This window comes from Sceloporus undulatus, chromosome 2, assembly GCF_019175285.1.
Source record: "Sceloporus undulatus isolate JIND9_A2432 ecotype Alabama chromosome 2, SceUnd_v1.1, whole genome shotgun sequence".
Classification (NCBI taxonomy): domain Eukaryota; kingdom Metazoa; phylum Chordata; class Lepidosauria; order Squamata; family Phrynosomatidae; genus Sceloporus; species Sceloporus undulatus.
Genome location: NC_056523.1, coordinates 190,687,369 through 190,709,911, shown reverse-complemented (window position 1 = coordinate 190,709,911; position 22,543 = coordinate 190,687,369). Strand labels below are relative to the sequence as shown.

General features: G+C 44.0%; 2 protein-coding genes across 4 annotated transcripts; both read left to right on the top strand.

Annotated features, from left to right (window-relative positions):
• Positions 1–899: 899 nt before the first annotated feature.
• On the top strand, positions 900–6,712 carry AVPR2 (arginine vasopressin receptor 2). The gene is made up of 3 exons (XM_042447645.1): positions 900–911; positions 2,135–3,011; positions 6,510–6,712. The coding sequence occupies exons 1-3, from the start codon at positions 900–902 to the stop codon at positions 6,710–6,712; spliced, it is 1,092 nt and encodes a 363-aa protein (XP_042303579.1).
• A 5,086-nt stretch (positions 6,713–11,798) lies between these two features.
• LOC121923089 (caveolin-2-like) lies at positions 11,799–20,059 on the top strand. 3 transcript variants are annotated; one of them, XM_042453207.1, is made up of 4 exons: positions 11,799–11,942; positions 12,080–12,233; positions 12,674–12,861; positions 19,251–20,059. In XM_042453207.1, exons 2-4 carry the CDS (start codon positions 12,081–12,083, stop codon positions 19,399–19,401), a joined length of 492 nt encoding a protein of 163 aa, XP_042309141.1. In that variant the 5' UTR covers positions 11,799–11,942; position 12,080; the 3' UTR covers positions 19,402–20,059. The 3 variants fall into 3 exon arrangements, with proteins under 3 accessions (XP_042309141.1, XP_042309140.1, XP_042309138.1); XM_042453206.1 differs by having other exon boundaries at positions 11,800–11,942; positions 12,077–12,233; XM_042453204.1 differs by having other exon boundaries at positions 11,804–12,233.
• Positions 20,060–22,543: the final 2,484 nt, after the last annotated feature.

The window sequence follows — 22,543 nt, the reverse complement described above, 5'->3', positions numbered from 1 at the left end:
ACCAGAGTTCGAGTCCCAGCTTGGCCATGAAAACCCTTAGACAAGGCATACTCTTTCAGCCTTAGAGGAAGGCAGTGGCAAACCTCCTTTGAACAAATCATGCTTTAAAAAAAACATGATAGGTTCACTTTCAGCGCAAATGACTTAAAGGCACACAACAACAACAACAACAACAACAAGTGCATCAATTATACTTATAGTTTTTTGTGGTTTTTTCGGGCTATGTGGCCATGTTCTAGAACATGGCCACATAGCCCGAAAAAACCACAAAAAAACTATAGATGCCGGCCATGAAAGCCTTCGACTTCACAATTATAATTATATTACACAAACATACATACTGTATAACAAAGAGCAAAGCCTTTTTGTTTCGGGAGTTGATCGACTTAGGGTGACTTTGTTCCTGGAGTCAACACTGATCCTAGGCTTTACATAACTGGATGGAGGAAATCAGCCACCTGCCTCTTTCTCCTGTAGTCCCCTCCCTTCCTTTTCATGATGTCTCTCATTCCCTTTTGGAGGAAAAGTCCACCCACTGCACAGCCAGTGTGTTTGGCATCTGGTCAAATTTCATCAGCTTCCCACCCTCCAGAACTGGGAGAAAGCCAACCCAGTTTGAAACCCCACCACCACCACCTCCCTTGGCTCCCTCCCTCCTTCTGGTTACCCAAGATTCTGCACAGAGTTTCTCATCAGGAACAACCCTTTCACTCCCTTGCTGTTAAGAAGGACTTGGAGAAGTTCAGAATCAAAAATACGGGCACAGTGGCCCTTAAGAAGGACTTGTTGATCCTTTGAATGAACTGGTCCTTCTCGTTCTGGTGGGTTCTGCAAAGAAAAGGCGAGTGGACAAGCTGTGGTTTCACCCTTGCAGCCTCTATCAAGTGGATGCTCTGACCATGGATGACAAGGTAAGCATTTGTTGCAGCATGTTGCAGCACTAAGGTTTGGTGTGGCTTTTAAAAGCAAAAGATTCTGCATAGCCTCCAGGACTGGACTGGCAGGGACAGTCCCAATTAATCCTCTGTCATCCCACTATTCAGCTGTTTTTAAAATGTCACCATTTCTATGTCCTCCTCCCATTTTTCCCCTTTGTCCCCAGCTTACTTCAGTTTCTGCAAACTGAATTCAAAGTGCAAAGTAGTTTGCACACCATTAACTTAGTGAGAGGAGAGGAGAAACCAGGGGGGGCTCCTCTAGTGCTCCTGATCAAACTACAAATCCCAGGATTCCATAACATTCAGCCATGGCAGATAAAAGGGAATCATATTACTGTAATTGTGCGGAGTGAAATGTTCCCAGGTCTTGCTGGTCCAAACCTAAATCTCTGTCCACAAGAGAATGTAGGTAGGTAACGATTTCTACAATGCCTCAGGTGCACAAGTAGCTTGCCTGAAATCCTTTCCCAGGATCTATCACAGTGTTTTATTGAGTTATAGCAGTGCACCCCCTTCATAGGGTTGCAAAACACGATGTGTGTCTCTTGTGGTTTCTTGTTGACATGCTGGGTTGGATAGCTCCTGAGTTAATGTATGTGTGCTGTGGTGCTTTTGGAAGTTAGTTTTTTGGGCTACAGGAGTCGCCTAACCAGCATAGCCAATGGCCACTGTTATAGTGCTATATTCCACTTTAAGTGCCATGGCAACATCCTATGAAAACTTCAGTTTTGCAGTTTAAGGAGAGGTATTTAGAATTCTCAGCCAGAAAGCTCTTGGGTCTCACCAACTGCAAACCCTAGAATAGCACAGGATGTTGTCATGACAGTTAAAGTGGAATATAGCACTATAACAGTCTAGTGTTATAAAGAAACAAAATAACACTAGTCCACAATATAAGAACAAGAGAAGCCCATAGGCCCGAGCTCTGCAGGACTCATGTTTTATATATAAAAAAGGTAAAAACATATAAAACCTGGAAACGTGGTACACTACTATGAAGTCCCATTAAATACAATGGTATATAAAATGGTGTCACGTTTATAAAATGGCTAAATCAAGGTTTATATTTGGGGGGATGTTTTCAAGCTGCAGGTGGCTGAATACATGGATAAAAATTCCATGGATATGGAGGGATAACTGTACATTTTCCTAATTTTTGGAGGCTCTCATTCTGTTGCTCTTTCTCTCACACACAGATCTTTTGGCAGATACAAACATTCAACCTGTCTTTGACACTGCCTGATCCCACTGCCTCCAATGCTTCCTTCCTCCCTTCCGATGACCGGGATGTGGCACTAGCCCAAGCAGAAGTTGCCATCTTAGCCTCCATCTTCCTGCTAGCTACTCTAAGCAATGGGCTTGTCTTGGGAGCCCTCTTCCGCCGGGGCCACCGAGTCTCTCCTACACCAATGCACTGCTTCATCCGCCACCTCTGCCTGGCCGACCTGGCTGTGGCCCTCTTCCAGGTTCTCCCGCAGCTCATCTGGGACATAACGGACCGCTTCCAGGGCCCAGACATCTTGTGCCGGGCTATCACATACTTGCAGGTGGTCGGCATGTTTGCCTCATCCTACATCATCGTGGCCATGACATATGACCGCCACCGTGCCATTTGCCAGCCTATGTTGGCTTTCCGGAGGGGCCCAGGCACTTGGCACCAGCTGGTGGTGGTGGCCTGGACCGCCTCCTTCCTCCTCAGCCTCCCTCAGCTCTTCATTTTCTCCAAAGTGGAACTGCCCAGTGGAGCTCATGAGTGCTGGGCCACCTTTGCTGAGCCCTGGGGAGCCCGGGCCTATGTCACATGGGTGACCCTGATGGTTTTCATCCTTCCCACAGTCTTCATCGCCACCTACCAGGGCATGATCTTCTGTGAGGTCCATCGCAGCCTTCAGCTAGGGCCAGAGGGAGCACTGAAGGGCAGGGGGAGCCGGCGTGGGTCTTCTTCCATATCATGTGCTGTGACCAAGACTCTCAAGATGACGCTAGTCATTGTGCTGACTTATGTCTTTTGCTGGGCCCCTTTCTTCCTCGTCCAGCTTTGGTCGGTTTGGGATCCACAGGCACCCATTGATGGTGAGCAGGGCCATTTTGAGACTTGCAAAAGAGCCTCTGAACCAGGGGAAGGAAATAGGCAGCTCTCCAGATGTTTTGTTGGACTGCAACTCCCAGAATTCTTCATCATGGGTTATGCAGCTTAGGGACCCTAGAAGTTCTGGTCTGCCCCTCCCTGACCTAAACTGGGTTGAGTTTAAGAGAGCCTCATAGCTATCCCACAGAAACAGAAAATCATGTAAAAACTTGAAGTGTAGGTTTTTTTTTCCATCTTGTAAGGCCTCTCATCTGACACCTGAAACTATAGCTTGCTTAGATTACACATACATTAGACATGGACAGGGAGGTATTCAACATCATCATTCATTTGCTTATTCTCCAGCCAGGTTTCATACAAACTGCAGTCTGATGCAGAATACAAATCTCTATTACAGTACTTTATGCCAGCCTTCTCCAACCTTCTGCCTTTCAGGTATTTTGGACTACAACTCCCATCTCACATTGAGTAGAGTTGATAGGAATGGCTATCCAATGTGCAAGCTTGGGAAAGGCTGCCTAAAGCAAATCATAATGACCTTTTCACTATCTTTTAAGGGAGAGCCTGAAAATGTGAGGCTGATGTTGTTAGATTGCCTCCCCGATCAGCCCTAGCTGAAGGATTATGGGAGCTGTACTCCAGCAATATCTAGGGATCTATTGGCTTCCATATCAGTGGGATGGTGAGACTGTACCCTATTATAGACTGAATTTAAAAGGAGCTGTCCAAAGTGTAGAACTCTCCTCAAACTAGGTTCTGCATCTTGGACATCTCCTTTAAATTTGGATTAAAAGCCAGAGTGGATTTACAGCCTCACTGACATGGGAGCCACAGCCACCACTTATTTTATGGTAAGCTGAGTTGCATCACAATGCCACATTAAACAACGCAAAACTGTTCAGGATGTATATATATTTATATTTGTTGTTGTGTGCCTTCAAGTCATTTCTGGCAGCCCTATCATGGGTTTACTTGGCAAGATTTGCTCAGAGGAGGTTTGCCATTGCCTTCCCCTAAGGCTGAGAGCATGTGACTTGCCTAAGATTACCCAGTGGGTTTCATGGCCAAGATGAAAATCGAACCCTGGCCACAGTCAGAGTCCATCACCCAAACCACTGTGCCATGCTGGTTCTCCATATATATCACACAGTCACATTACTTTGGCACCCCACTAGTCGCACAACCTTCTCAGTCCCTGTAATAGGCAGATATTTTATGGCACACAACCAGCGCCCCCAGGAGGCTTCAATGCTCTGGCCTGGCTACCTGGATCCTTTGTGTCTGGTTTTGCTAACCTGTTTCCTACCATCCACATCCCGTATCACATCCTTTGACAAGCACCATGACTAAGGATGCCTGAAAAATCTCTTCATGAGGTTAGAATCATAGAATGAAATGGGAACATGCTTATGCAGAAAAAATAAGGTGATTTGCACACACTGTACTGATTAATATTGTTTATTGTGACCCAGAGGATATACCGTAAGCACTATGTGACAGAGAAAATCACATTAGTTGCAATGGTAGTTCTATGAATGCTCATCTGAGCCATTTTCACCAATAGGTTTTCTGCCTGCTCAGGACTCATTTTAGGAACCTTTTAAGCTATAACCTTTTGGCAGGAACTCTGCCCCTTTCTTTCTTGCACCCATCTCCCCAATGCTTTCCCTCTATTCCTCTCAGACGACCATGCAAGCAGCTTTATGGAAGCATTCCTTCTCCTTTAAGGACTGGCAAAGAGTCTGTCCTTCTTCTCTTCTCTTCTTGTTTTGTTTTGCTTTTTATTTTTATTTCACTCCTTCCTTTTTTGCATTTATTTTCCTTCATGTTCTGTCCAACCAGCTCCTCATCCCACCCCAGATTCTTGCCTAAAGCTTTTCTCTTGCTATCCCATTGCTCTGTGACCAAATGCTCCTTTTTAAAAAAAATCTCTTCATGGGCTTAGTGCCAACAATGAAATTGGAAATAAGCTTATGCAAAAAAGAAAGAAAGGAAAAGAAAAGAAAAGAAAAAAGTCAGTTTGGAGTCATTGTATTGATTTAAACTGTTTATTTTAACCATGAAATTTAAGCACTTATTGGCAGAGAATATGGGTTTTTAAAAAAGGAAAGAAATCAGCACATAATACAAACAACCCACATTGAGCATTGCATAATACGTTAGGAGCCAAGCAAGGACTGTATGCAATGGCGTTGCTGTGGTTGGTGTAACCTGATGTGGAGGGGAATGTAGTGCCTTACCCTCCCTTCTTCTACTCTCTCTTCACTTCTTCTCTGGGGCAGCTGACCACCCACCCAGACTGCTGCTGAGGGGGGGTGGCACTGCAGCCTCTGGAGTGCCTGTTCAGGATTCAACATGTCTGCTTGCCCAGCAGCCACATTGGACTCTAAAGTCACTCACTCCCCAGCAGTGACCGCCTTCCGACTCTGAAGCCATTGCCACCGACCCCCAGCAGTTGCAGCTGCTGAGGTGGATGGCATTGCGACCTCCGGAAGGCTCATTCAGGGTCTGGCATGGCAGCTGGGTGATTGAGAAAGGAAGTTGACATCCTTTCTCATTCACCCAGTAGCTGCACCAACTGCCCCACCAGATGTATACTCCTCTCTGGGATGTCACCCAGTGCGATCCACACTCCCCGCACCACCTCACTGACACTTCTGACTATATTGATTAAATCATCCTGAGTAGTTAGTTCTCACCTAGAGCAATGCTACTCAAAGTAGTGGTCCAAGGTCTGGTGCCAGTCTATTAGCCATCGATGTTCAATCTCTAGAGAGTTCCCAGGAAAGAAAGAAGTGATTGTAGCCAGTGGGCACAAATATTATTTTGATCCCTGGAACACTGGGGAGGGGGGGATTGCTAGTACCTCACATCAAATAGTTTAAGAAGCATTTATTCACAGAAAGAGTGTGGGTCACTGGGAGCCCATTCACACTGAACAATTACAGTGGAATGTTGCCATCCATGGGGTTGCCATCAGTGGATTTCAGCATTGTCCCAAATGGTGGCATATACACATGGCCGTACTAGCGGCTGCTCACATAACCCACCTCCATTAGAGATAATAGGACTTGAGGTCCCATGCTTTTCATAGCTGATGCAGGGTCCGGAATGGATTCCCTGCAGATACGAAGGTCTGACTATACAGCACCCTTATCCCACTTTGACTGCTATAGTTCTGTGCTATAGAATCCTGGGATGAACATTTAGGATTCTCATCCAGAGATCGTTTCTAGTGCCTCTGACCAAACTATACATCCCAGGATTCCATAGGACATAGTGGCATTATAGCACTATGATTGTGTAGTACAAACGGGTCCCTGGAATCCCTGGCTTCTAATCCCAAATATGTCCAGGCACAGTGGTTACCTAGTGGTGAGGGAACTGGACTCTGCCTATTCCAAGATGCTCTGGCTAGAAATCTTCTTGAACATGCTTCAGGACTGAACTATATCGATCTTCCCTCCTTTACTCTCCTCCAGGTCCAGCTTTCACCCTCCTGATGCTTGTCGCCAGCCTCAACAGCTGCACAAACCCCTGGGTCTATGCCACCTTCAGCAACAGCATCTCAAACGAATTGTGCCAAATCTTCTGTCCCCGGCTAGCCCGCCAGCGCATGGGATCCTTACACGAGGACTCTGCCCTCACAGCCTCCTTCTCCTTTGGACGGGACACATTCTCCTGAGACACCAACCTGTAACCGATCAGGCAGCACTTGGAAGGAAAAAGGCCCTGTACAGTTTCCCTTTGAGCAAACAGTGTAACACAGTGCAAGAACATGCCAGGAAACAGAGGAGCCAGCTTTGACACAGCATGGCTCAGTCAAAGGATGTTGCATCACTTAGGACTGCGAGACAACTCTTAATTTAATGAATGATGAAATGGTGAAACTATTTCTTTGAGAGGGTATGAGCTTAGAATGGTACAGTCAGCCTTCCATATCCACAGACTTTTTTATCCACGGATTCAATCATCTATGGTTTCAAAATGTTTTTTTAAAATATAAATTCCAAAAAGCAAACCTTGATTTTGCCATTTTATATAAGGAACATCATCTTATTATGCCATTGTATATAATGAGACTTGAGCATACACAGATTTTGGTGTCCATGGGGGGAGGGGGTGTTCTGGAACCGAACCCTGTGAATACCAATGGCTCGCTGTATTTTGTAAAAGGGACTATCTATGTTTCCCATAACTTTGTCACTGTCACTGCAGTCCTGGAAGATAACTTGCTGACTTACCCATTGCGAACAGGTCACTGATGTTGTTTGTGTGTGTATATGTGCCTTCATGTTGCCTGTCAACGAGGCCCCATGATTTTCATAGGATTTTCTTACTGTTGGAAAATTTAGAAAACTGCTCTCTGGTTCCACCAAATGGCCAATTCAGATGTTGTGTCTTGGAAATTCTGAGAAAAATGCCAATAGCATTACAAATTATCCTTCCTAGATGCAGCATGAGGCAGATGCTCGTGCCTTCCTTCCCTTCCCCTCCCCTCTTCCATTATTCAGACTCAGTCAGCCCACAGCCCCAGAAATGAACTAACATGCAGACAACCTTTTCTATTTTCATTAAAAATTAGTGAATTAAAGGCATGGCTGTTGCAGGCAAAAAGTAACTCCATTGCAGTTAATTTTTGCCCCAAACCCTAGTTATAGATGTAGTTGTTGCTTCTTTTTGTTGTATACCTTCAAGTCATTTCTGACTTATGTTGACCCTAAGGTATCGCACCTTACCCATGGGTTTTTCTTGGCAAATTTCTGCAGATTAGGTTTGCCATTGCCATACTCTGAGGCTGAGAGAGTGTAACTTGCCCAAGGTCAGCCAGCAGGTTTTCAAAGTTGCCTGTGAATGGACATCTCCAGGACTCCCTGTCCTCCACTGTTCTGTTTGAGTCTTGTAGATTCAGGCTCATGCCTTCCCTAATTGAGTCTATCCATCTGGCATTCAGTCTTCCTCTCTTTCTGCTGCTTTCTGCTCTTCCTAACATCATTGTCTTTTCTAATTAGTCATTCCATCTCATGATGTGGCCAAAGTAGGACAGCCTCAGTTTGATCACCTTGGCTTCCAGGGAGAGTTCAGGCTTGATTTGTTCAAGGACCCATTTGTTCATCTTTGTGGCTGTCCAAGGAATTCTCAGAACTCTTCTCCAGCACCACATCTCAAATGAGTTCATTTTCTTCCCATCTGCTTTCTTCACTGTCCAGCTCTCACATCCATACATGGTGATGATGAATACAATGAACTGGATGATTTTAACTTTAGTACTCAGTTGTATATCTTTACACTTTAGGATCTTGTCTAGGTCTTCCATTGCTGCCCTTCCCATACCTATTCTTCTGATTTCTTGACTACAGCCCCTGCTCCAATCAATGTTTGATCCCAGGTATAGGTAATCTTTTACTTTCCTCATTGTCTAGGTAGAATTTGTGTATTATTTTTGTTTTCTTTATGTTCAGCAGGGAGCCTACTTTTGCACTTTTTACCTTGACATTGCTTAGTAATTGCTCCAGGTCTATGATGTTCTCTGCTGTTTTCATGGTGTCCTCGGCATATCTTCTTTATATACCCATCCAGTTATATATACCCAGTGAGTTGCAGAGGAACTTCCACAAGGGCTTCCATAAAGAGAAACAAAGTACAGTAATAATTTAGCTCTTTACTCCAAAAGATGTTTTCAAGCTGCACTTAAAAGTGATGCCCCATGCTTCCTTGATGGTTTCTTCCGCTCCTCTGCCTACTCTTCTACCTCCTTCTCTTCTTCCTTTCATCCTCCTCTTTCTCCTTCTCTAACTGATGCTGTTGGTTTATTATTAGTCCTTTGTGTTTATGATCTGAGACCTTTGGCTGTAATTAAATTATGCTGCTAATTAAATTAAACAACATCACTGTGTTTTACACCTACCACCAGATGGGGACAGTTTGACAGAGGCTCCTTATTGATGAGAAAGCGAAAATTGCTCCTCTAGACAAGGCACATGTGTTGCAAAGCTATGGTATTTCTTGCTGTGGTTTGGGAGGCGTGGGGTTAAAATATCTAAACAATGTTTTTGTTGCTCCAAAACTATTTTCAGGCACCAACTGCAGCATTATATTTCCACTCTCAAACTGATTTCTTCTTAATTCTGGGATATATTTTAATAAAATAAAATAAATTTTAAAATCTCCTATGCTTCTCCACCTTTAAAAAAAACACCTTATTCAGTGAAATGGTGCTTTTGAACTGTAACACTGGGGGAAAGTTAGAAAAGAAAAAGAAAGGAAGAGAAAAATTGCCATTCAAAAGCTCGAGGTGGTGTGACATGGTTTCTTTCCCAGTTTTTATCCACATAACAAGTGAAAGTTAAACTTAAGAAGTTTGCCCAATGGATTTCAGGGCCAAATGCAAATCTGCATCCATGTCTCCTCAGTGAAATGTTCTAGCCCCCCTTCCACAATGATTTCAGAAATACAGTTTGCACGGATGGGTGGCTAAAGCTATTTATGTGCCCTTGCTGCGCACACCATAAGAACAGAGCTACCTGTAGATAATGTAATAATGTATGCTCACATAAGCTCTAGCCAATGTGGGTTGAGATAAATGGAATGAGTGGAGAAGGAGAAATGCCGCCACCGGCACATTAGAGCAGCCTTTTGGGAACTTTCCCTGGAGGAACCCTTGAAATAATTTTCAGCTCTGAATGAAAATCATTACATCTATAGCTCCAAAAATTGCTTTTTTAAAAAATCACCTAGCAACTTACTGCTGAGAAACCCTGTAAATTTTGATCTACAGTACTATAAACATAAAATGCCATCACAATAGTACTTTCCATACACCCAGGGAGAACAGTGAGGGCATATAGAGCAATATTCTTAGTGGTTGATGTCTTTGGAAGGGAAGTATCTATCTTAAAATCCAAAACTGGGCATTCTCCATCAAGAAAAGCATTAATAGTGAGCAAAGCAAGGGAATATGCAGGCTGCATTAACACAGTTTGACACCACTTTAACAACCATGGCTCAATGCTATGGGATTCTAGGATGTGTAGTTTTGTGAGATATTTAGCCTTCTCTGAAAGCTCTGGTGCCAAACTACAAATCCCAGATTCCATAGGATGGAGCCATGGCAGCTAAAGCAGTGTCAAACTGCATTAATTTTGCAGTGTGGCAGCAGCCACAATCTTCCACATGACATTAAATGGCAACTCTCATCATCCCTCTACACTAGCTGTGCTGGCTATTAGGTGCTGGGAGCCCAGCAATATCTGAAGAGTACACAGTTCCAACCACTGAGTTAGAGGGACAAATACAGATATATTTTATAGTGTCTATAGTGTGATGCAGTGGTTTGAGTGTTGGATTACAACTCTGGAGAGTAGGGTTTGATTCCCAGCTTTGCCAGGTAACCCACTGGGTGTCCTTGTGTGAGTCACACTCTCTCAGCCTCAGGGAAAGTGAATGGCAAGCCTCCTCTGAACAAATCTTGCCAAGAAAAACCCATGATAGGGTCACCATAGGTTGGAAACGACTTGAAGACACACGCCAACAACCATTTTTTATATTTGTTTTCTTGTTTGTGCATTGCCCATCTGTCTCTTGACCAAGGGAATATGGTATATACAGTATACGAGGACTTCAGGTGCATGGGAACATCAGCACACCCACCCATTCCGTGTCTCCTTTGGTTTTATGGACTTTCTCCCATCCCATAGGCCTTTCTGGTGCTTTTCCCCATTATTTCCAGCTTTCTCTCTGGATCTCAACCACAGTTTTCCCAGTTGTTCTCTCCCCTTTGTATGGAAGGAGAAGGGCAGTTATGATGAGCATGTTGTAAAGAAAATACTCTGCAAAGATTGAAAAAGCAAGGCTAAATTCCACAAGGCTTTTTCACTCCATTCTGATGTCTCCTTTACTGAATTTTATTGCAACTTCAGATGTTTTCCTCCTCCCCTTATTTTTCCAATACTACGTCTGTCTGCTTCCTTATTGTGGAAAATCCATCAAGGTGAAAAGACAGAGTAGCAGCACAATGCCTTTTTAATTGCTAGTGTGACGATGATGCTCTCTCTGCCAATGTGTAAATGCTTTGGAAAGAGAGTGTAACAGTGAGAAAGGAACTTACTACTCCCCAACTCCATTTAGAATGATTTCAGGACTGAATACAAAAAGGTAAAAGAGTTTACTATTATGTATTGTAGATAAAATCATTCAGGTAATCCTGTATGAGTATGTGTTTATGACCGTGCCTGGACCATTTGTATGCCATGAGGCCATAATTGGCCACAGCTCTCTTGTAGGCATATCTACAACCTGTCAAATAGCCATCATTGCTCCTAGCCAGCTGTACACAGGACTCATGCAATCCCTTCTGAGACATGGTGGCTTCCATGTGTGGAAATGTTTGCTCATTGGCATGATGTGGGCACCTCGTTTTGACAGTGAGGTGTCCCGATGTCAACAGCCACTAGATGGTGCCCCACATTGGTAAAAAACCCATTTGGATTGCCATTGGAATAAACCCTAATCAAGGCCCCTCTGCTGTGTCCCACTGGACCCCATTCTGGTCCCAGTTCCAAGAATATTCTGCCCTTACATATATTTAGCTGTACTTTTTCTCACTTCTCTCCCCCTCCCTAAATCGTTTCCGCTCCTCAGCAAAGGATCTCTGGGATGCTGGCATATTTATACCCAGTGTCCCCATGCATGTGGCTCACCCCATGGCTGCAAATACCAGGCGGGGGCGTGCAGTTGCCGAAAGGGAGAAAGAGATCCACCCTCCTCGACTCTCCTCACCCCTCCGATTTATGTTGGCCAAGGCTGAGAATAGAACTGGAGTCAGGTTCCTATACAGAGAGAGGAAGGCTGTGCAGGAGGCAGCTAGACAGACAAGATTAGATTAAAAACAGAGAAGGAGCATTCCAATAAAACAGGTAGTTTACATGACAAGGAGAGACATAGGAGATAGGCATTATAAGGAGGTGCCTAGGAGTGTTCCTGGCCTTGTCCTTCTGAGACAGCAGTTGTGCCTGCAGATTTGATCTGAATCCCACTTGCTCCTTCCTAGCAGGATGATCAACGATCAATACCTGATTGAGTGTAAACTGGACCCAGAAGACTCTCATGCACGGGAGCCAGGAACCAACACCCTCTTGCAGTCCACTGTTGACATCCCACCTAAAGTGGACTCCCGGGATCCACGTGGGATCAACCAGCACCTCAAGGTAACACATGGAGACAAGGAGTAATGAACACCTTGATGGAGCTGCCCAAATCTTTGGCACCCATCTAAAAGATAAGGGCAGAGGGTGGCCTAAGAGTGGCCCACCAGTTGCCTTTGGACTGTATCTCCCAACATGGACTATGCTGGCCTGGGTGGCTGGGAGTTGCAAATCCAGGAAACGTCTGGAAGGCCACAAGCTGCCCATTCCTAAGAGCTCTGCACCAATCTCTTGCCCTGGCCAAGGTGGAAGTTGTGTTGCTATTAGATTCCCAGTTGCCTCCAGCTTTGAGAGTAGAAGGTTGCAACTCTGTCCCTGGGATTCATTACTAGTTCCCAAAGCAAAGAGTAAGACTAAAAGCTTCCTTTGCTCTGTAGCTCCGTGAATCCAACCTCTCTGCTGGAGAATCCTCAGTGACTCGATTTCCCCATTCCTCCCAACAGCTCGAATTCTCTGACATCCTTGGCGAGCCTTCCTCGTTCCGCAGCTTTGACCGGGTTTGGACCTGGAGCGACATCATCTTTGAGAGCTCCCGCCTCTGGTGCTATCGGATCATCTCACTGCTGTGTGCTGTGCCTGTCTCCTTACTCTCCGGTTTCCTCTTTGCCTGCTTGGGCTGCTTCCACATCTGGTGAGGGTCTCCATTCCCTTTGCTCTTCATTCTTTTGCCTCTTGGGCCTAATGGCCACCCTGTGGCTGCCCAGCACACACACATGGCCATGTACTGTCCAACTGTTCCAACTTGGCAGGATCAGTCCCGGTTAATTCTCTACTGTCCCACTTTTGCAACTACTTTTAAAATGACTTGGTTTCTCTCTCCTCTTCCCACTTTACCTCTTCATCCTCAATTTATTTTAGTTGCTGCAAAGTGAATTCAAAGTACGAAAATAGTTTGTACAGTATTGAGTTAACTCAGCAGGTGAGCAAAGAGAGGAGGGAGCAGAGTCTTCTCCTTCTTCATTTGGTTTTGTTTTTTGTTTTTCCTGTTTTTTTTCCAGGCTTTCCTAAACTCACTTCATAAATTCCAGGACTTCCTTGGTTAAAATAGCAGTTTTGTGTGTTCTTCCTCATTAATAACTTTGCTCTCTTGTTGCTTGGCCACATCCTTTTGGCGAAACGCTGAATGTTACTTAGCCACATGCGTCCCAGTTTTCAACTGTAAAATGTTATAAGGTATGTGACTGTGAGCTGAACAATCTCTAATGGCCTACATGCCAACAACTTGAATAGGACATACTTTCTTAACCATTTTCAAACTTTGGCCCTGTAGGGTTTCTTGCATGCTTTCACGATTCTTCAGTGAGTAGATCAGAGTAGGGGATGTCTCTGGTCCAGAGGCTGGACTGAGGTTCCCATCATCCTTCCCCTTCATCAATAGTTGCAGATATTTGGAACATAGGATTGTTGTTGCTGTTGTTGTTATTATTATTATTTCTATCCCTTCTTTTTCCCAAATTGGGATTCAAAATGGCTTACAATTATTATTATTTTAATTATTAAAATCCACAAGATACAAAAGTTAAAACACAATTAAATAATCAGAAAAAAATAAAACCAGGTTAATACATATACCATTACACACACACACACACACACACACCAGCATAACAGTTAGCAATATCTAGCACATTGTATATGAGCCTTATGTAATCATTCATCAAATGCCTGTCAGAATAGAAAAGTCTTTGCTTTTCTGCAAAAGGAAAGGGGAGGGTGCCAATCTAATTTTTTTGGGAATGGAGTTCCAAAACCTGGGGGCAGCCACTGAGGAGGCCCTCTCCTGGTTTTGCATCAGATGTACCTGTGAGGGTGGCAAGACAGAAAGAAGGGCCTGTCCAGCAGATCTCAAAGTAGGGGCTGGTTTGTAAGAGAGAATATGGTCCTTCACATAATGGCAAACAAACATTATTGGGATTAATAATGGCAGGCAAATCTGAGCGGCAGATTATTCTCCACCACACATGTCCTTCCTGCAATACATTTCCACCCATGGAGATGGATATGTTTAGAGAAGGGGTGGGAATCATGTGGTCATCCAGATATTGTTAGACTACAGCACCAATCAGTCCTAGCCAGCATAACAGCCAATTGTGATAGATGATGGGAATTCCAATCCACCAGCATAGAGGACCATGGTTTAGATGACTGAGGCAATGAGGAATTCTGCTAGTAGGGTGTGGGTATCTTCAAGTCACCTGTTTACTTATAGCAACTCCATTGATTTCTCAGGGTTTTCTTAAGCAAGGAATACTTGAAGATGGTTTTGCCAGTTCCTTTCTCTGAAATATAGCCTACCTCACTTAGTATTCTTTGATAGTTTCCCTTTTAAATACTAACCAGGATTGATCCTGCTTAGCTTCCAAGATCAGATGGGATCTGGTGCCTTTGGGGCATTTAGGCAGAGCAGCTCTGCTCAGGCCTCTCTTCAACTGTATATATGCCTTAGATTAGGTCCAGGGGAGGCACACTTCTAAGCCAAGAAGGCCATATCAGCCAATCGCCAGTGTCCTCAAAGGGCTAGGGCAAGCTGCTGTGGCCACCATTTGGCGAGACTGGATGTCATGTTGCATCAGTCCTGGCCACCTTTTAGGGCCACTGGTTTGCTATTCCATGGTGTTGTGAAAGCATTTTTTAAAAGCTCCTTGGATAATGTTTTTAGCCTAATTTTAGAAGGAAGAGATGTGGGATGCCTTGAAGAGGGACCAGCGAGTCCCAAGAGTCACCCTTAAACCCCTGAAGGGCCATGGGTGGCCCATGGGTTACATAATTCTCCACTCTGTAGTGGGGTTGGGCAGTCAGATGCATGTGTCCTCAGCACATATACACCCATACAGTGAATCCTATAGTTATAAGGACTTTCTCCCATCCCATGGCTCTTTCTGGTGCTCTTCCCCATTATTTCCTGCTTTTTGTCTGCTTCTGGGCCACCATTTTCCCAGTTATTCTCCACCCCCTTTGTATAGAAGGAGAAGGGAGGTTTTGATAAGCATATATTTTTATGTTCGTTGTAGAAGAAGGTATTCACTACCTTCCACACTTGGCAAGCCCAGACTACTATGCTCACCTATCTTCAGCATGTACAGACCCTATATATGGCCATTTAGTGACTGGGGAAGGTTGGAGGATAGCCACACGGCATCCAGTTATGTTCCTGTGGCAAGATGTCATCCTCAGGAACTTGCCCTGGAGGTCCCAGAGGAAGATGTCATTATCATGCATCCAACTGTAGGAACATAACCAGGTGGTATGGGACTGTCTCCAGACCTCCTCCAGCCAGTCAGTGGGTATGGGGACTGGGGGCAGGAGACAGGAGACAGGTACGGTCTTCCTGTGGAGTGAGGGGAACCAGATGTAATTGTATCTGGTTGAAATTTGCATTCCACAGGCTTTTTCCCCCTCCTACTTCTTCTCCTTTTGACATGCAGTGGCTCCATAGCACTTTGGCCTAGCTGGAAAGTGTTCTCTGTAGGGAGAAAAATTACTTGCATATTTACTAGCACCTGAAGAGCTGAAATTTGAACACATGAACAGCTGGAAATTTGGGACAGCTTCCAACCTACCCTATAGGGACTACCACTGCATATCCTCCAACTGTCCCAATTTGGCAGGGACTGTTCAAATTAATTCTCTGCCACCCACTTTTTCAGCTGATTTTAAAATATCTCAGTTTTTCTCTCCTCCTCCCCCCATTCCCCCTCTGTCCTCAGCTTACTTCAGTTGCTGCAATCAGAGTTCAAAGGGCAAAAACAGTTACTCTGTACTCAGATTAACTTGGAAAAAGGGGAGGAGAGGTTAAAAGGGACATAATCTTGCACTTCCTAAGAGACCCAAGTGAAAGAAAAATGCTGCATCCTTACCTAGCTCTTGTGTTATTCTACATTAAAAATAATCTTGATCACACTCTGATGTTCTTTGGTTATACATGTTTCAGATTTCATATGTGAAATGTTGAAGGGCATGCCATTATATATATGCTGCTAGCCAAGTCACAGGTCTAATCATACAATCATAGAATTGGAAGGGATCCCAAGGGCCATCTGTCCAACTCCTTGCCATGTAGGAACACAGAATCAAATCACCCTCGACAGATGTCCATCCAGCCTCTGTTTAAAAACCTCCAAAGAAAAAGACTCCACTACACTCCAAGGGAGTGTGTTCCACTGTCGAACAGCTCTTACTGTAATTGAAATGCAATTAAACAACCGGTCACTCAAAAGCCAGTGTTTATTGTGGCCCTCTTTTCCCTTTATTTGCTTGACAGCAGAGTCTTGTGTTTTCTTTAAAACTAACAGATTTGTTTTAAGATGAGCTTTTGTAGATTACAGATGGGATGGGAAAGCAGGTTGGCATAAGTGACAGGTGAAGCAAGCAACTATAAAAACAGATGATTGCCTGCAGTGCCCTCTGCTGGCCAGGTGAGGAATCCAGAGAAGGGAACACCAATCATAGTGAACAGAGAAAGAGTGGAGGGTACTAGGTAGGATTACCAGAATAAAAACTGGAGAGGCCCCCTGTACCTTGACTGATTTTGTAGAAGAGTGAGTTTGAGCAAGTGTTGCTTCTCTTGCTGAAATTTCCTCTTCTATATAACCATTAAAAATCCAGGAGCCTTCTCTAGTTTTCAGGCCTATAACCCAGGTTAAAAGCCATGTCAGAACATAAGACTACAAACTATCATGGGTTGGAAGGGAGACCAGAAATGGAATGATTACCCTTTATGTTGAAACATCCACATTGCATTGCAGATTGGCCTTTTCTCTGTTGCCGGGTGGCCATGTGTCAACCTTTACTCCTGACAGTCCTCTATCTGAAAAGCTTTCAAACAGCAGTCCTCTGCTTTTAGGACTGATACCCTGAACTACTCTTGATTAACACTTGTAAATCAAGGAGGAAGTTCCACTTCTTATCAGTATGTAAACACAAGACAGACAGGAGTGTGAGGAGCAGAGAGTCACCAGTTGCCTATGTGATTCTCTTGCTTCCAAATGATGGAGATTTTAGTGCTCATGAGCCCAGTTTGAGAACAAGAAATTGATAAAATAAAAATGAAGATTTCCATTTTTATTATTCTCATGACAATAAAAGTTTACTTTTGCCTGAACCTACTAGGAAGTGCAAGATTCCACCACCTCCTCTCCACTTGATGCTGAGTTAACTGAATCCAAACTACAGTACTTTTGCATTTTAAAGTCAGTTGGTAGTAACTGAAGTAATCTGAGGATGAGGGGGGAAAGCAAGAAAAACAGAGAGAAACTGGGACATTTTAAAAGCAGCTGGAAAAGTGGGACAACAAAGGATTAATTGGGACAGTCCTTGACAGACTGGGATAGTTGGAAGGTTTACCGTTTCTCCTTCACACACACACTGTCCTTCACTTATGCTTCCATTAGGCTCTGTGAGCATGTGTGTGTAGGCTTTTTTAAAGCTAAAGGACTTGATGTCCTATCATGATTCCTAGAATCTGCTGCCTGAAGTAATCAGTTCATTTTATCTTATAGTACAGGCAATTCTGGATTCTTCTATTTGTAAGAAAAGCTATCACTTCTACCCTAATATTGTGAGGGACAGCTGCCAAGATCCAGCAGCTAAAATCAGTCCTGCTAAAGTAGTTGACAACATAGAAAGAAAAGAAAGAAAGAAAGAAACCAACCCCCTTAAGGAGATGAGGAAAGACAATTAAATGTCAGTGAATAGTGAAACAAATATTAGTTTCATTTATGAATCATGGAACAAATATGCCCTTTTATAATGAACACAAGCGGAGTAGAAAGAAAGAAAGAAAGAAAGAAAGAAAGAAAGAAAGAAAGGGATAATGGATGACATGCTCCTGTGAGGAAGGAACACCTCCATATAGATAGAAAACAAATATGGCAGAGAAAAATATTCAACCCAGTCTGATATATGATTCTTCAGTGTGCAGTAATTTTTTAAAATGTGGAATACCATCCAAAAAGTGGTATTATCCAAGCCAAAAATATTATCACTCAGTTCTGACTGTGTAAACTACTAATATTTTGTATAGTGCAATACCATATCCTAAACATGTTACAACAACCATGTAGGGGTGGCCACTGCTACAGATAAGTATATTGCAGGCCACTGTAAAATTGGATCATGGGACAGCAAATCCTATCAGCTTTGCATAACATGGACCTTAAGTTTTGGGTGCATGTGGAAGCACCATTTTCAGCCCCGTACCCCAGACAGCAAAATTTCTGGGGTCACCTAGCCCTATGTAACTGAGGCCCAGCAATGTCAGCTTTGGATTTTATCACATGAGGCTAAAAAAATGAAATTTTAACAAGATAAAAGCATCTTTGGCCAGTACTTATCATACAATGTCATGTCCATCCTGCTGCTGCTGTCTCACAGTCCTTTCATTACTGTAGGGCACCTTGTCATTGATGGGCAAAACCCGTCAATAGGCTCTCAATCTCTCTGCTATTCCATTGCTGCCTTTGTGAGATAGATCCCTCTGCTGCAGTTCTGCTACTCAAGCAAACATATGGTGTGTGGGCATAATTCTGCTCTCCCCCTCTCCTTCCCTCACTGAGATCACAGCTCCCAGCACATTCCCAAAGCCAACTGCTCTGTGCACATTCACACAACAGCCAGCTTTTGAGGCAGTTTGCAGCTGCAGTCACACAGGGCTGCTGTGTGAATGTGTACATAGCAGCCCTGATTTTCCGTAGGGGAGAGGACCAACAATCACAGTGGCCAGCACCTTCCCGAAGCCAGCTGCTGTGTGCACATTCACACAGGAGCTAGCTTCAGGTGGCAGCTGGTACCCACAATTGCTCATTCACACCCTTCCTTCTGGAAGGCAATGTTTGTCAGTGTGGAAAGCAAATCCTGCAACCACAGATCACCATAATGCTATTGTGGGGGAAAGTGTGATAAGAAATGATACCAAACCGGTATGCTTCCATTCTTAAACTAGCACAATTGTGGTGGGACAGCAGGCAGGTGGCATAAAGTCCTTTGTGTAATTTTAGCAGTACTATGCATTTCTTTCCTTAGGTGTGTGATGCCCTGTATCCAGCTGTGCACAATGGCAATGCCTCCAGTCCGCACCTTGTGGGCCAGCATCCTGGATGTCCTGGTGGCCCCACTCTGCACCAGCTTAGGACGCTGCTGCAGTGCCATCTACCTCACCGTGACACAGAAGTGACAAAGGGTCCCCTCCCCTGCAGCATCAGCTACAAAGACTCTCTTTCTTCCCATCTCATTCAGACCCACATTGACCATGTTTGATTTCACAGAAAGAGGCCTTTTCACCTCAGGATGAAAAAGTGGAACCGGCACAAGGGAAGAGGGCAGATGGAATGAAAAATGGGGAGACTAGCAACTGAGGGAAATGGGGAAGGTGTGAAATCATATTCCCAAATTTTATTCTCCTCTTTCCTTGAACTAAATCTGTAGCATGGACTTCAGAAAGGGGTTCCTGAACTTTACTCCCCATTCAGGAGCTGGAGACACAAAAGCCTGATTCCTAACACCACCCTCCTCAATTCCCTAAAATTATCATCAGTTTAGCCACTAAATGATATCTGGAAAGCTGTCTAACCCTATACTGCCCATATAAGAATCATCTCAAGGAAGCAAAAGGGAAAAGCCTTCTAACATGGCAAATTGTGGGTGGGATAGCCACAGAGCAACTGGGGAAACTCCATATCCAGCACGGATTTCCAGGAAAAAACAGTATTATAATTGTGAGTGCCAACCTCCACCATCTCCAAACTCTCCTAGACAATAACAATAGTTGGGGTTTTGAATTATGTTAATCCCTCCCTTCCCATTTAATAAAAGAAACAAAATTGTTCTCCTTCCTTTTGTGTGTGGAAACTTCTACTGATTCACTTCAGATAAACCAGATATAAGTGAACCTACTAGGAAAGCCAGGGGGGAGAGCTGTATGTGGCAGAGTGGTCAGTGTGGTCTGAGCATTGGCTTTTGACTCTGGAGACCAGCATTTCAATCCCTGCTTGGTCATGGAAATCCATTGGGTCACCTTTCAATTGCAAATCCCCTCTCAACAAATCTTGCCAAGAAAACCCTGTGAGAGGGTCACCAGAAGGCAGATTTGATTTGATGAAGGCAATGGCAAACTTTCTCTGAACAAATATTGCCAAGAAAACCCTGTGATAAACTCACCTTAGGGTCACTATAAGTCGGAAACAACTTGGAGGCACACAACACTCGCAAACAATGAAGCACTATTTGACACAGTGGTTATGGAGCTGAGGTGTATAGGCAGGCTCAGATCTTCCTACCTACCTGAGACAAAGGACAAAATAGCATCACACATACCCATTTCCAAATACAGAAGTTGACTGGACTGAACCAACAGTTGAACTTGCCATCATCACTGACACTGAGACAGCATTCAGTTGTCTGCCACCACAGCTGAGAGTTGTGGCCTAGCCTGCGGGAAGAAGGTGTAAGACAGTCCACAATGGCACACAGAGCTCTTTCCGCAAACAGAGGGAAGTATTTCAGATATTCAGGAGGAATGGTCAGGGAGGGAGCTACTGCTACTACCTCCCAGTATCTGTGGCTGTTGTCCAACTCTGCCAAATGGCAGGGGCAGCCTTTGGATGTGTGGACGTTACTAGAGTGTCTAGTTTGCAAACATTACTGCAGAACTTCCTGGTATTAACAGCTGTTTGACAGTGGAACAGGCTGTCACAGAGGATACTTCACTCTCTTTCATTGGACGTTTTTAAACAGAGACCACCTGCATCAGATCAAACATTGATAAAAACGGAGGCTGCAGTTAAGAAATCAGAAGACGACTAGGAATGGAAAGTGCAGTGATGAAAGAACTAAAAAAGATCCTAAAGGGCAAAGATATACAACTAAGCACTAAAATCAGAATCGTGCAAACCATTGTATTCCTCATCACTATGTATGGATGTGAGAGCTGGACAGTGGAAAAAGCAGACAGGAAGAAAATAAACTCATTCCAACTCTACAGTTCATCATTTCCTTCTCTGTAGCGGAACTCATATTGTAGGAGACACAGCCAAATCCTTGTTGAGTTTCATTCATTTGCTTCCAAATCGGTGTGCTGTAGGCTATCTCATGGTACCCCCATCTAGAGACAGATAAGAGAGACCAATACACACCTCTACAGTGCCAGGAAAATTCACTATTAAATGCCACATTTCTTTTGCATTCTGCCTCCAAGTATACTGAAGGCTGCAGCTGGTGGTGCCTATCATCATAGTCCCCTCAATAGCACTAGCTGGCAGCAAGGCTGTTGCGTGCACTTATGCAGTAAGTGTAACGTTACAGGTACATATCTCCCTTTCCCAGCCACACCTTGGAGTTAGCCAGATGCCACCATATAGCTGCCAGCAGCATCAAAGGTGCATCTCCAGTTTACATGGATCAGGCAGGAGACAAGGGGTCACCCTCCACTCTCCTCTGCACCCACCTCCTGGCTAGAAGCAAGAAGACTAGATTAAATGTTCCTTATCCCGTCTCCCTGAGTAAATAAAAGGAACCCTCATTTTACCTTCATCTGGGAATAAATTCTGTTTCAATTTCAAAACAGGCAAATACGGTATGTGTTTCTAAATGATAAACTGAGAGCAACTGCAGTTGGGACTGTGCTTAATGACATCCACAAAGGCCATCTCTGTTTAGAGCAGCTGTTTTTGACCCAGCATTGGCCCATTGTGTTGTTATTTGTAGAACACACTGAATTTAGGTCTGAGGACATTTTATGGTCTTTATCATGCTTGGCCTGCCCTGACAATAACCAAGCAAGGCTGATCATTGATTTCAATTTTACTTAAGCCGGGAGATCATTATGATGTCAATTTTACTTAGGCCTTGACAACACAATGGCCAAAAATTGGATTCCAAATCTGTCCAGTGAGTCATTTTTCCCCATGGGAGGAAGGGCTTGCTAGGAACCTTGATAGCGCAACTGCGAGTGAAAGATTAAGATTGTCCACTCCCCCACACTCACACTTTTGACTGAGCCAAAATATTTCTGTGTGATTTGACATGACTGATATTCTCTCATTCTCATACACATAGAGACAAAGAGAGTGAGAGCAAGAGAGGAATCCCCTGCCTTTCTAACAGATTAAGGACTGGAGGACTCCCAGAAAGTGACATTTGGTTAAAAAGTGTAACGCAGGTTTTTTAAGCTTGCAAATACATTTTGGCAACTGAAAACATTACTAACACACTATATATATCCCTTTTGCATATGTAGACAAGCTAAATTAACATCACACACACACACGTGTGTGTGTGAGCCTCGTAGACAGGTGAATCCTCTATCTATCCATCCATCC

What these genes read in the sequence shown, in the direction of transcription:
- AVPR2 (XM_042447645.1), top strand. An exon ending in TCCACAGGCACCCATTGATG is followed by an intron (nt 3,012 to 6,509) that starts GTGAGCAGGGCC and finishes ACTCTCCTCCAG; the next exon opens with GTCCAGCTTTCACCCTCCTG.
- LOC121923089 (XM_042453207.1), top strand. Translation starts at nt 12,081, where the DNA reads ATGATCAACGATCAATACCTGATTGAGTGTAAACTGGACCCAGAAGAC. An exon ending in GGATCAACCAGCACCTCAAG is followed by an intron (nt 12,234 to 12,673) that starts GTAACACATGGA and finishes TCCTCCCAACAG; the next exon opens with CTCGAATTCTCTGACATCCT. An exon ending in TTGGGCTGCTTCCACATCTG is followed by an intron (nt 12,862 to 19,250) that starts GTGAGGGTCTCC and finishes TTCTTTCCTTAG; the next exon opens with GTGTGTGATGCCCTGTATCC.